Source organism: Rhinolophus ferrumequinum, chromosome 28, assembly GCF_004115265.2.
Source record: "Rhinolophus ferrumequinum isolate MPI-CBG mRhiFer1 chromosome 28, mRhiFer1_v1.p, whole genome shotgun sequence".
In the NCBI taxonomy this organism is placed as follows: Eukaryota; Metazoa; Chordata; class Mammalia; order Chiroptera; family Rhinolophidae; genus Rhinolophus; species Rhinolophus ferrumequinum.
The window spans coordinates 3479415-3492820 of record NC_046311.1 but is presented as its reverse complement, the minus strand read 5'-3'; the positions used below and the strand labels follow the sequence as shown (position 1 = coordinate 3492820).

At 37.6% G+C, this 13406-nt stretch overlaps 1 protein-coding gene across 2 annotated transcripts in view; it reads right to left on the bottom strand.

Annotated features, from left to right (window-relative positions):
- Positions 1–13406, bottom strand: part of IQGAP1 (IQ motif containing GTPase activating protein 1) — an 89592-nt gene that overhangs the window by 41154 nt on the left and 35032 nt on the right. For both annotated transcript variants that reach the window (XM_033100043.1, XM_033100042.1), the window contains exons 3-6: positions 10916–11072; positions 9417–9494; positions 5583–5659; positions 862–929 (exon numbers count right to left, since the gene is read on the bottom strand). In XM_033100043.1, coding sequence (XP_032955934.1) covers positions 862–929; positions 5583–5659; positions 9417–9494; positions 10916–11072 — 380 coding nt within the window. The remainder of the gene's footprint in view (positions 1–861; positions 930–5582; positions 5660–9416; positions 9495–10915; positions 11073–13406) is intronic.

Here is a 13406-nt window from a genome sequence, read left to right as displayed (position 1 = left end):
TCAACTTATGAATGGAGCAGCTTCAAAGGAAACTCAATAAGAAGCGAATGACAAGTCATCAGTTGCCTCAGTCTTTACAATCCAAATCACTAGCTGCCATTAAACAATTTCATTTCTAAGGCAGGAAGCCAAATGATAGACAAAACAACACGTGAGGTCTGACCCTTGCACCAGGTCTGGTGAACAACTTCCCTGGAAGGAAAAATATCATAGATAAAGGTTTTATTATCGTTTTCTAAATTCCCAGGCCAACAAAATAATCACCAGTTTGAAAAATGGGAATCTATCCTACTCCTAACCAACGTTACCACTGTTCTTTCTCTTCCCCAGCTCCCATCTCTTCAAGCATCTGATTACAGCAAATACACATAGAGTAAGCTACGTAAACTAAATTTTAAAATTACTAAATAAGCTAAATTGTGAAATTACCAGAATAAGTTAAAATGTAAAAATTAGTAAATTGTCGTCTTTGCATCCTCTCATTCCCCCACCCGTGCTTTACTCCCAGTAGGTGCTTACTAGAAGGGAAAGGGAAAGACTGTTGTAAAGTTGTTTTCACAATACGAACGTTTAATGTTAGATGTTAATATTATATATGTTGTTTTATATATTATGTTAATGTTATTCCCAATTTGGATATAAAACAACTGATGCTATCATGCCCATGGCATCACTGAGAGACTAGAGCCTGAAATTCCAAGATTAGTGCTCTTTCTGCCACACCAGAGAACAAGTTACTTATACTTCTTTTATCTCTGTTGCCAGAGTCTTTTTAAAGCCCATGTCTTTGAGTGCTGTTGGCTCTCTAGGCTATTTCCACATAAATAGAGTATTTTCCTGCCAAGTTTATAAACTTTTTACCTGTGAAGTCAACCTTTCCATACAGGTCTTGAATCTGAGGAGCCAGGCCTAGTTTGAACAGGTACAAACTAGAAGACACAAATATGCAAAAGAGTTAGGCCTCCCAGCGGTGCCCAGCTGCTGCTCTTAGACTAAAGGGGAAAATCAGCAGAAAGAATAGAAACATTCTGAACATAGAGACTCCCAGGACTCTACAACATTCCCCTTTGCAGGTACAATACTTCACCTCAGCGCCTTGTTTTAGGTTTACAGAACAATACAGTCCTAAAAAGTTACACGATGTAATGCAAAAAGCTCTGGACTGGGAATCAGTAGACACAAGTTCAAGTCCCAGCTCTGGTACAAATCCAGTGTGTGATTAGATGTTAATATAAATGTTACTTAATGTAGTGCAGAATCTTCTGTTTACCTTCCTGTGATCCATGTTTAAAGTAACAAGACATTTTAGAAAACTCGCATGAAAATGATTCAGATAGAAAATTTTATTTAAACTGAATTCATAATATTGATGGAAAAGTTTAATTCAGGTAATTTAGGGGTTTTAAATAAGAGTACATATTACACAGTTTACTCTTCAAATAAAAAAGAAGTCTACCAGACTCTAAGCTTCATGAAGGCAGGGACAATAAAAGTCTTGTTCACCCAGAGCTGTACATACATTAATGAATATGAATCAATATTTCAAAGACGGACAGCTGAATGCATGAATGTCTATAAGCCTGACAGGTTAACTGGATTCTAAGGTGCTAGCAGATCAGAATCAATAAATTAGAAGGGCTCAGAAGGGCACTTTACAGGGATAAACATGAGCAAGACATTGAGAAATAAGGGAAGAATAAAGGAGGAAATTAAAAAATACCTAAAAAAACAAATCACAGACACTCAACGGAGAGGTCTACAGTTTTTACATATAATCTATAAACCTCACTATTATCTAAGCACAAATATGTATCACACACATTCCATTCAAAGAAATGATCAGAACTTAAATTGTATATAATAAACCCAAATGTATAATCTAAAAGAAAAAATCAAGCGTTCTGAACACACATTTGAAATTATACATCTACAATAGCTAGTCATTTTCTTAGATAAGTACAAGAGTAAATCATGTTATGGTTAAGTGCTTTTCTTTAGAGTAAAACGCTCAAGATGGAACTATATAAAGTTTCTTTCTCAGAAGATTTTAAATCTATTCAATAAATTTTCCAAAGCAGAAGAGCTAATAACTTCCTACTGTGTTTCCCTGAAAATAAGACCTCACCGGAAAATAAGCCCTAGCATTATTTTCATGATGACATCCCCTGAACATAAGCCCTAATGCATCTTTTGGAGCAAAAATTAATATAAGACCCGGTCTTATTTTCAGGGAAACACGGTATTCATGTAAAATGTTCTTATATATTTCTCCCCCATAATATGTTCCACCTGCATTCTACATTAGTAAGAGTATTTTTCTCTATGAATTTCTTCCTTTTATTCTTACTTTGAAACAGGGAAGTGGCTGCCACACTTTAAGAAAGTCACTTGCACAGCCCTAAGAGTGAGTTAGCTTTTTTAATGTTTTTCAATGGTAAATTAAAGGTGTTACAACATCACTAGCTGCTATGAAAAGTAGAGGAGAAGGTGAGACATGGGCACCATGTCATTTGAATCATTAGAAATATTTTAAGGAGATGCTGGAGCCATGAATGTAAACATAACAGCCACTTAGCTCCTCTTGCCCCAAATCAAAAGTACTTAACCTCAAAGCTGGGACCTAAAGGTCCTGATGGTAAACACCACTCTCCACTCTCTGCTCCTGCTCTCCCGCGCCCACTTTTACAAGTGAGCTGTTAGGTACCTCTACATGTCAGCCTGTAACTGAGCTCAGATTTCTTTTTATTTTCTTTTCTCCTATAAAGCTGTACTTTGCAGCGATGAGGAGAAAGAAGCTGTGTTAGCCTACCTGGACTCCCATTATCCTTGCTGACTGCCGGGGAACCGAAGTCACTACGCTACCCTCAGGTTATTGGTAAGGGCTCTTCAACACAGCAGTTGAGTAGGAAACCGAGTTTAGTACACAAGGCCATATCTAAATTATTATGGCCAGATATAAATTTGAGATTTCTCAGCTATTCGAAAGGTTTTACAGTGTATACATTATGAAACACCCTAGGAATCCTCCGGCAGCCCCCCTAAACAAATACATTACTTTTCTGCAGAAAACATACATATAATCATACCAAGTAGATAAATATTCTAAATAACCTCAATTAATTCTGATCAGATTTTGCCAACAAGTGAGTTTGAACCAAACTGAAACCTAATTTTCAAAGCATTCTGTTGAATTTAGGATAAAGAAACTGTGGGTCTATTTAATCCTAAAATCTGTTCTGAGAAAGATAATACATCAAGGGAAATTGAAATAAAGTATACAAATGTATTTGAAATAATGGAGAATTGGGGTCCTATCTGAGCATGAAATGTAATCTACAAGAGTAATTTATTTGGTATGACTAAAGGATAGTGAATAACTCTGAAATAATACCAGTCAAGACGTTAAAAAAAAAAGGGCAGAAAGCAAGAAAACAGGGAGATAATGCTTCTCTATTACTGTTGATCTAAAAGGGAAATGGTGACTCATCCAACACAGTGAAGTGAGGAACCTGCCTTAAGGTAGTGTAAATGAGAGGCTCAGCAGGTAAAAACGCTTTCTATATGTTAGCAAGTACTGCCAACCCAACCTTCCGGAAAAACACTTTAAGAGAGAAAAGAAATTATAAATCACCAACCAGAATACATTTATCCATATACTTTCTAAACACAGACTGCATATTGAAGAGAAATGGTAAACAATAGCTTCTTCCCTTTTTCATTTGACTCCATCATTAGAAAGGCACAATTAATTCTTCATCTCCATTTCAGAGACTATGAGGACCTGGAACCCAGGTTACACTGCAGAGAATAGTGGCTACAGAACTCACAGAGAGGAATTCTGCCAGCTCAGCCTCTGTGCCTGCCAAGTTCAGATATCCATTGTAGGCAGAGGAAATGGCATAACTAGAGGCCAAAAGCACAGCACGGCATGTGTGGTGAGAACACTAGAGCAAAGAAACGAGAGGGAATAGCTGGAGGTGAAACTGGAAAGGAGCCATCAAAATGGTGCATGGAGAGTCTGATATGATCAGGACTATTTCCAAAAGAAAGCTCTGGTGACAGCACGGCAGATGGACCAGGGAGAGAGCCTAGGGAGGGAAACTTCTAGAAAGGAGGTTCGTGCATTAGTCCATATGAGAGATTCTCTATAACTGGCCCTCAGTTATAGTCTTTCTTTTGTTGGTTTCACACCGATTCCAGCGATATCAAGGATCTGGCACATGTTAGATCAAACTGGAGACAACAGGCTTATGGGGCAGTATTATACATACATTCATGTATCTCTATTTATACACACTCACACACCTAACATTTATTAAGCACGTATACACGATGCTATATAAAATGGGCAGCCCAAGCAAGAAATCTCAGACTCATGTCCCACTCACTCCTGTCACCTTCTCCTTTAGTCCTATGGCCATCAATCATAGTTGAACCATTCTGAAATACCATATATTAGCACTTAGTCTCATCCCATCCTACGCTTCCTCCACACAGATCACCTCTACCTTCCAATTTCATGCTTTGATTCAAAGAGCCAGGGACCTGAAATTAAGTCATCTTCCATACTGACTATGAAATTGTGAAAAAATTATACTTTGTTTTAGTTCCATTTATTAAATTTGTGTTGGCATAAAAATTATTTAATGAACAAATGGCTTGATGAAGACCTAGGTAACTAATAAATTATAAATCACCCATTTGATATTTGCTGATATTATTTGAAGATGTTGACAAAATTTGATTGTACTACTAAAGAGTATAATGGCATAGTCCATTTTGCAATTCAGCTTATCAGCTTGAAACAAAATGGTAAACAAAAGTTTTCAAGTTATATACTTTTTAAATAATTTTTAAGAGATTTTAATTAAAAAGGGACTGCATCCCAAGTGAAATGCATAGTTCACAAAAATACTAGGTTAATAATGAAAGATTATACTATTTTCAGAGGAGAATTATCTGCTATTATGGGAATAAATAAATCCCTTCTCCCTACCCCACAGAAAAACACAGCTGTATCTCACCATTTTGTTAAGATAATAGTACCCTATTTTATTTCAAAATTCTGAAGCTAATGCAAAAATCTTTTCATTACACTACAGACAAAAAGCTACATGCTCAATTCAGATGTTATTCCTAAACTGCTTTTTTAAATTGAAATATAACTGACATTGTAACATTATTAGTTTCAGGTGTACAACATGATTATACATTTATATGTGCATATGTATATACACGCATATATATGTATGTATATACACACACACACAATTTTGAAATGATCACAATAAACCTAGTGAACATCCATCACTAGTTACAATTTTTTTCCTTCCTTGTGATGAGAACTTTTAAGATCTACTTTCTTAGCAACTTTCAAATATACAATACAGTGTTTGTTATTAACTATAGTCTCCGTGCTGTACATTACATCCCCATGATTTATTTATTTTATAACTAGAAGTTTGTACCCTTTGATTCCCTTCTCCCATTTCACCTCCCACTTCCAAACTCCACCTCTGGCAACCACCAATCTGTTCTCTGCATCTGTGTACACTGGTTATTTTACAAAAAAATCTGATTACCTGAGTGCATGGATACAATAGATACATCTTGGCATGTTCTTTCGATCATAGATGTCTGTAGTTTCTGGGTAAAAAATCTAAGGAGAAATAAAAGAAGCAGAGTAAGGTGTCCATCCAGTGGGGTTCTTTTGATCCATTCACCAAATCATCAATAATACAAATAAAACACTGAACAATTAGAAAACATTGCTGGCATTCAGCAAATGAGTTCATCAGAGTGAACAGACATTTCATGTTAAGTAATGTAAGGAATAAAATGCTATAATACACAATGAAAAGCACTACTTGGAAAAGCCCTATTTGATCAACCCACTGAATTTCACTAGGTATGTGAAAGTGATTTACTTAACTGAGACTCAACAAAGAACATTTACTAAGTGCTTTAGTTTGTGCAAACCACTATATTCAGACCTGGAAAAAAAACTACACTAATATTAAAAGGTGTTATACTGCTTGGGGAAAGTGGAAAGATACACAGACAAAGTACCTAGAATAGAGGGTGTGCATGGAAATGTGGGAGATGGGTAGCTTTCCTTCGTAGCACATACCGCAATCATAAACTACTTGTGTTATCTATCATCTGTCTGACCCCTCCAACAGACTATACGCCACTTGAAGGCAGGGAGGGACAAGGTACCTTCTACGTTGCTCACTGCTATATCTTCAATGCCAAGCCCAGAGCCAAGCTCATAGAAGCAGCTCTGTATTTGATGAATAAATGAATGAGGTCCAATAGGGACAGAGGGGGTTTACATTGGGAATAGCCTTGAATTTCAAGACCTACTCTTACGGTAATGTAGTACCATACAACTGAATCTGCAACAGTGGATTAGAGAAGAGAAAGACTGAATTACAAGGTGATTAGAAGAATTCTGATGAGCAATAAAGGCCTTAACTAAGGCAGTAGGGAAAGTACCACAGCGCTTTGCATCTATCACAGCACCTAACACATTGTGTTCAATTATTTGTTTTTATGTTTTTCCCACAATACCTATGGCTCTTAACTAAAAAGAACTGCCCCCCTCAAGGATGGGATGTATAATAGCAAAATCATGTTTTTTGATACTTTTTCAAACTCTACATGCTCACTTCCCAGGATTGAGATGTCCTCTCCTGAAAGGTGAAAATCAGTTACAGTGAGCCACCCTTCCCAAAAACAGTAAACTTTTTAAAAAGTAATAGAAAAATAAGGTTGGGTAGGTAAGATGGAATCAGATTATGAAGACCTTGAAAGTCAGACAAGTTTGAACTTGATATGCAGGCCACAGAGAGGTCATAGCTTTGGAGCCAAGGATAAAAACAGAGCCTCAGGAAGACCTGACTGGAGACAGGACACAGGATCTATTGCATCGTGGAGAGTTGGGAGCTAAGGAGGCAGGCTGGCAGGCTGTTTCAACAGATAAAGTAGACACTTCAGATAAATGACGAAGGCTTGGAGAATAACTGCATTTAGGAGGCCAGAGCAACCCCAAGGTTTTGGTTCTTGATGACTCGGAAAATGAGGACAGGGTACCATTTGTGACAGAGGAGGGGAAGTTCAGTAGGGGGAAAAAGTAGGTTTACTTTTAGATATGAGGAAGTCTAGGTGGTAGAAAGCTATCCAAGGAGAAATGTCCAGCAGTCATCTGAAGACAGTGTGTTTATCTTAGAGCAAAGAGTCTTCAAAATAATGGGAACCATGAGAATGAGAGAATGTAGCTAAAGTAAGGATTGCATCTTAAGCAGTGTCCACCACTAGGATATGGACGGTAGACTAGTTGGGCATAGACTAGGACTAGTTGGGCAAATTAAAAACAATTTAAATACTCAAACTGAAAATAACAAAATATTTTGTGGCAGAGGTGGCCAACGGTACCAATAAAGAGTCCAAAAGGATAAGAACTAAAAAATTATCACATTACGTTTCTATAATGAGCCTCTTTGAACCATAAACAAGATTATGAAAGACATCCCAATAGATACTACCTATGTATGTGTTGACGATTATGTGTCCTACATTATATTATCGGCAACAATACATCATTAGGCTAAGTGACTTTAATCTACATTATGTGTAAAAGTCTTCTGGACCTAAACCACGTAGGGTGGACATTTCAAAACTATGTAGCCATGATGACCCTGTTGTTCTTTAAAGCCTTTGGGGAATTCCATGTTTGTTGTAATTGTGGTCCAGGACAACGCACTACTGTTAGTAAACAAAAGAGGTAACAAAATTAAATCATTAAAAAAGCATTTATAAGAACAATATACTGGAAATAACAAACATTAACAAAGTTCTTAGTACCACTCAAAAGAGGTTAAATCGCCACTGCCCATTGGGCATACGACATAAAAAACAGGAACAGGAAGTTACAGGTGCACAGAAAGGCCAAGTAACTGTCAGAACTTGAAATTATTGCATTTCCTGACATTTGTGGGACCTAACAACATACCAGAGCAAGGACGAGAACTTCAGCACTTTGCTCTGAAAAAAAAAAGGACAAAAGCTAGTCTTCTCGAAGACCCAGCTCTGGATTTAACTCAGTTCAACAGCGACGTGTGCAATGAGCTCAGCACTGTGCTAACCAAATGTTCATTTTCCAGTAGTTTCAGCCACTTCCTGATACTCCACGTCTCACTTGTTTTCTTAATCTCTCTTTGGTTATAAAAATTTAGACTGTACAGGAAAGTATAAAGGGGGAAAAAAAACAACAAACCACACCTTAATCCCATCACACAGAAATGAAAACTGTTATCTCCTTACAGATTTTTCCAAGAATACTTTTATTTTTGTACAAAAATAGTGATCTCAGCTTAGTCACAACACATTCTTACACTTTAACCTAGTTTTTTTCACTTAACACACCACAGACAACTTCCTGTTTCAATACAGATTGGTATCATCCTTTTTAACGCCTGCACTAGTACCTGACTGGCTGGAACACAAGTACTACCCCTAGTGAGGGGAGCATGTGGCTTGCTGTTAAGTTTCCCTATCACAAGCAATACTGAAAATTCCTTACATATACATCTTTTTGTGCTTGTCTGATTTTGGAAAGGGACCGATTCCTAGAAGCGGAATTCTTAGGTCACAGAGGGGGTGGGGGTGGAGGGGACATCCCTGCCTCTGAGAATGACAATGCAGCATGGCCTTGGTTGGGGTCAGGGTAGGACTGGGGAGCTCGAGATGGCAATTCCGCTAAGAACAGCACTAAACAAACGCCTGAGCCTAACACTGGAGGACGCGCGCTCCCATATTAAAGCTACAGCCATCACTCCAAACTCATCAAACAGTGCACATTAAATACGTGCATTTTTTGTCTATCAATTATACCTCAATAAAGCTGTTAAAAAAAAATCAACTACAGCCATCACCAAAACTAGATATAAGAAGAAAACGTCATTCTATTGCCTCTATAATTTGAAATATAAAATGACCCTTCATACTCCCTAGTAATTTGGTTATTCTGAAGCTGGAAGATGACATTTGTAAAATATTTCCTGAAGTCAAATTTTGATGAAACAACTCTGTGAATAATTAAAAAAACACTGAATTACAATAGTGAATTTCACGGTATGTTGATTTTAATGTAAGTCTACTGTTTGATATAGTAAAAGTAAATGATATCATAGGGCATTTCTCTAGGGTGAGGAGAAACAGGAATGAGGAATATAAAAGAAAAAGAACAAAGCTGTTTCCTAAAAGAAAGAGAAGAAAGAAATCTTAAGTATTCAAAAAATAACCACCAAAGATTCAGCTGAAAATACAGAATAACTTCATAGGTAGAAGGAGAAGTCCTGGGCCAAAAGCGCCAGCTCTGCACCAGAACTGTGTGTGACCAGCAGGAAGCTTACCTTAGGCAATCCAATCTCGTCCATGGCATTCAACCACTGAATCACATTATCGGTGTGTCTGAAGTGGAGGCCAGTTGCCTGGAGCAAATAGAAAGACCATTGGGTACTGGGGCAGCACTGAAGCAGATGCTAAATAAAAACTCTCCTTGTGTGACTTTACAGGGGCCCCTTAAACTCAAGGTCTATCTATAGCATTTCGTTCACATTCCAGTGCCAACAAGCCTAACCCACATCTCCGCCTCTCTCACTGAAGAACCATCTGGAGAGTCTTCCTGTGTATGGTTTTCGGAAATCAATTATCGTGGACTCAGTTCCTTGCTTGGCCATCTACTGGTGACACTGGGCAAGTCATCTCACCGCTGAGTCCGAGTTTCCCTGTCTATATAACACCTACTTTATACGTTAGTTGTGAAGATTAAATAAGAACATGTACGTGAAGCCCTTAATGTGGTGTATGACAGGTGGAAGATACAAAGGGACAGATTTATTAAATATATCAATCAGGGTTTTCACACTATACATGCAAATATTCCCCTCTAGTCCTCTATGTCTGTTATTTTTAGGAAGATTTATTCTCAAGAGGGGTACAGGCATGGGACTATTGTTTTCACTGTTGCTGCAGTCCCTGCTTTTCTTTAATGTCTTGCTATTCTGTCACACATTTTATAGACTCAACAGAACCGCTGCAGAGTCTTCAGAATAACCGCTTGTTTAAAACTCAATATATAAGTTTTTGCTTTTTGGTTAAGAAAAGTTTCTATTTGGGATTTTAATTTTGGCTTAGGATCTACACTTTCCTTGTTTTCCTTTGAATTTAAACATAAAACATAAAAAGTCTCTTTTGATTGCGTCTTTATCCTTAGTTCATTCTGCGTTCTAGCCCAATTCTTTCAGCTGGGCCCCTCTGACATTTGCTCTTGGTTTCACAATCACCCACTATACTCATCCTTTTTTCGAATAAGAACTCCCAGGAAAGCTCCCCACAAAAGCTCTGTAGACAACAGACTTTGGTCCTTGTCAAATCCCAGCTTAATTAAGCAGTCTTCTTTTTCAGGGCTTTGAGCCACAAGAATCCAACCCTTTCACTTATCTCCATTTTACTTTGAACTCCAATATCACAGGGTGATCTTTTCTTCCTAAAGTTGCTATTGCTTTCACTTTGCCAACAAATCTCAGTGCTTGGTTAAAATTAGATTTAAAGTAGTAGCTCCCCTAGGTACTTCTTCTACCTTCTAAGAAAGAATAAATTCATCAAGGATCATGCAAGTTTCTAGATACCCACCATCCTAAGAATTTACCAGAAACACAGACATCTAAAGTTCTTTTACTACTACATCTTGACTTTGCACTATTTCCTTCACTCTGCCAGGTATTTTATTTTGTGACAACAAACACACTTATATATATTTCTCAGTAACTCTTGCACAGGATAAAGTACACTAACCTTCTCTCTCAAGTTTACAGCAATTTAAGCACCAAGCAAGGAAGGCCTGACTTACCTTGTATCTGGTCTGCTCTCGATCGTAGATTTTCTTCAGGGACACCACTCTGGGAGAGAAGAAGTTTCCTAGCTTGGCAAGGTAGACCCCATTCCTAAGCCCCTCCTCCAGTTCTGTGGTGGGAGGCAGATCTTCCCCAAGACATGCTTCCATCCACCTGCACAAAAGGAGAGAGGATGTGAGAAACGAGAAGGCCTGAACCATTCCTTAGAGATTTCCAGCTTAATTTCCATTCTCTATGAAGAAGTTTAAGATGTACATAAGCAACAATCTTTTCAGATCCAATTTCACACATGTCCTTGACCTGGCCCAGTCAGATCTGAGGCAGGAAACTTAGGAAAATTCCTGAGCGTAAATGCCACCTTCTTCCCTCCCCTACTTTCCTGTCCTGCAGCAACAAGAGCCCACTGGCTCCCGGGTCCCGCCTGCCCCATGAACCACGGGTCCTTTCCCTCAGTCCTTCAGTTACTCCTTAAGAACTAAGAAAAACCATTTGTAACTGAAGCTATACTCTCCACTGATCAGAAATTTAAGTTTATTCCTGAAGTTTTCTTCTGGTTTCAGAATTCAGAATCCACAGTGAATTTCCAGTTTCAGGTTTTAATGTTGTTTAGAGGTTGCCAAAATAATTAATTATCTCAGCTAAAATACTGACAGTGACTCTAATGGAAGCAGTAAAAATGAATTCTTAAGTGTTTTTCAGAGAAAGGGAGGAGGTTGTAAAAGGAGAAAGGAAAACTGTATTTTCCCTCTCACAACGAACACCTCTCACAAGATTTCAGGGAAGCCCAAGATAAAACAAATGCATACATTTTCTACCAACAAAAATGTAGGTAACTAAAAATCATTTAGGGCAGTGGTTTTAAACCATTTTTTGAGTTACAGAATCCTTTAGATATCTAAGGAAAGCTAGATAGATCCTTGTCCAAAAAAAAGTACATATAATTAAATTTAATATATAATTTCAGAGATCCCATTCACCCCAGATTAAAAACCTCTCATTTAAAATTATTCTACTCAGATTTTACAAGGCAGATATTATCCCCACATTCCTCACCATACTGGGAAAAAAGTCCCCAAACACTAGATGTTGCCTGATTTGTTTCACTTGTGATAAACTTTGAAAAGCCAAATGGAAAAAAAAAAAAAAAAATCGAAAGATACAGCAGACTAAAATAAAAAATAGATTTACTGTCAAATGGGACAACATAAAAATGAAACATTTATAATGTTCATTGATACACAGCTTAAGTTAAAAGGCAAATAAAAATGGGAGAAACATTTAAGTATGCCATATTTTATACACACACACATCCAGGAAAACACTAACATACTAACAGAAAAACAAGTCAAAAAATACGTAAATGGATTTATGATTCCATTTATGATTTTATATAATTATTTATATTAATAAAATTGCTTGAAAGCTACAATAGAGCTCGAATTGACCACTTTTATAAATTGTTACTTTATAGTTCAGAATAAATTTTCTTATATTCATTCTATCTTTTGAAACTGAGATTACTGCTCAGAATCTTCAAACATAAAAAGGAAAAGCAACAATTTCACTATTTTTCACAAGTTCTATACAAGTCACTCAACCTCATTTTCAAATCTATTCTACTTCTAAAGCGACTAGCATACTGACATAGTATGTCTGACATAGTAGATTCTTAAATAAATACTGCCTGGTTACATGAATGGGCAAGAGAATGTTCTGGTTATTTCCTATACTCAATGATAATAACTAAATTTTCTCCTCTGACTTTTCTTTCAGGTAGTAGAATTTAAATGGGGGGGGGCGAAACAAGTGTTTTCCAGAAGAGATAACATAGTAACTAAATTAAATACCAATTTGTAACAGCTACAAAATCCAAACTATACTTCTGGAAGAGTCTGAAGACCAGAAGGACAATGTGGAAGACAGTGCAGGTCACTGGTGTGAAAAATCATTGTAGTCTAAGGATACATCTCATATAATCATCCTTCCAGTATTTTACTGCTGGAAGGACATGGCAAACAGTTCTGGCAGCCCCAGCTCTCGGGCAACAGGCTAACTTGTGATCTCAATAACAGGGACAACCTAGGACAACTCTAATTGGAAGCCAGAAACAGCCCTCTCTACCACGTAACAGTATGAAGACAAAATTACTTTTCTTCTCCATGTGAGGGGAAGACAGGTTGTGAGCAGCACAGTAGGTGCTTTTGCCTTGAATCAGAGTCAGTTGCCAAAGTAGTTCAGGTTCCCCTGTCCTCTGAGATTACTAGATTAAAATCAAAGTAAAAGGAGGGACCACAGTGACGTCTCCCACACCCTCCATCTGTCCCTCCCCGCTGGTCTAACTGCTATAGAACAGCCCTGATGCACAGCTACAGTGGCCGGTTTTCTGTAGTGGAGTAAAATGCCTTGCATTTCACACCAGTGTCAAACCAGAAGAAGGAAAGCCAATTGCGATTTGGTGAAAGGGATAAGCAGAGTCAAGAGCTAAAA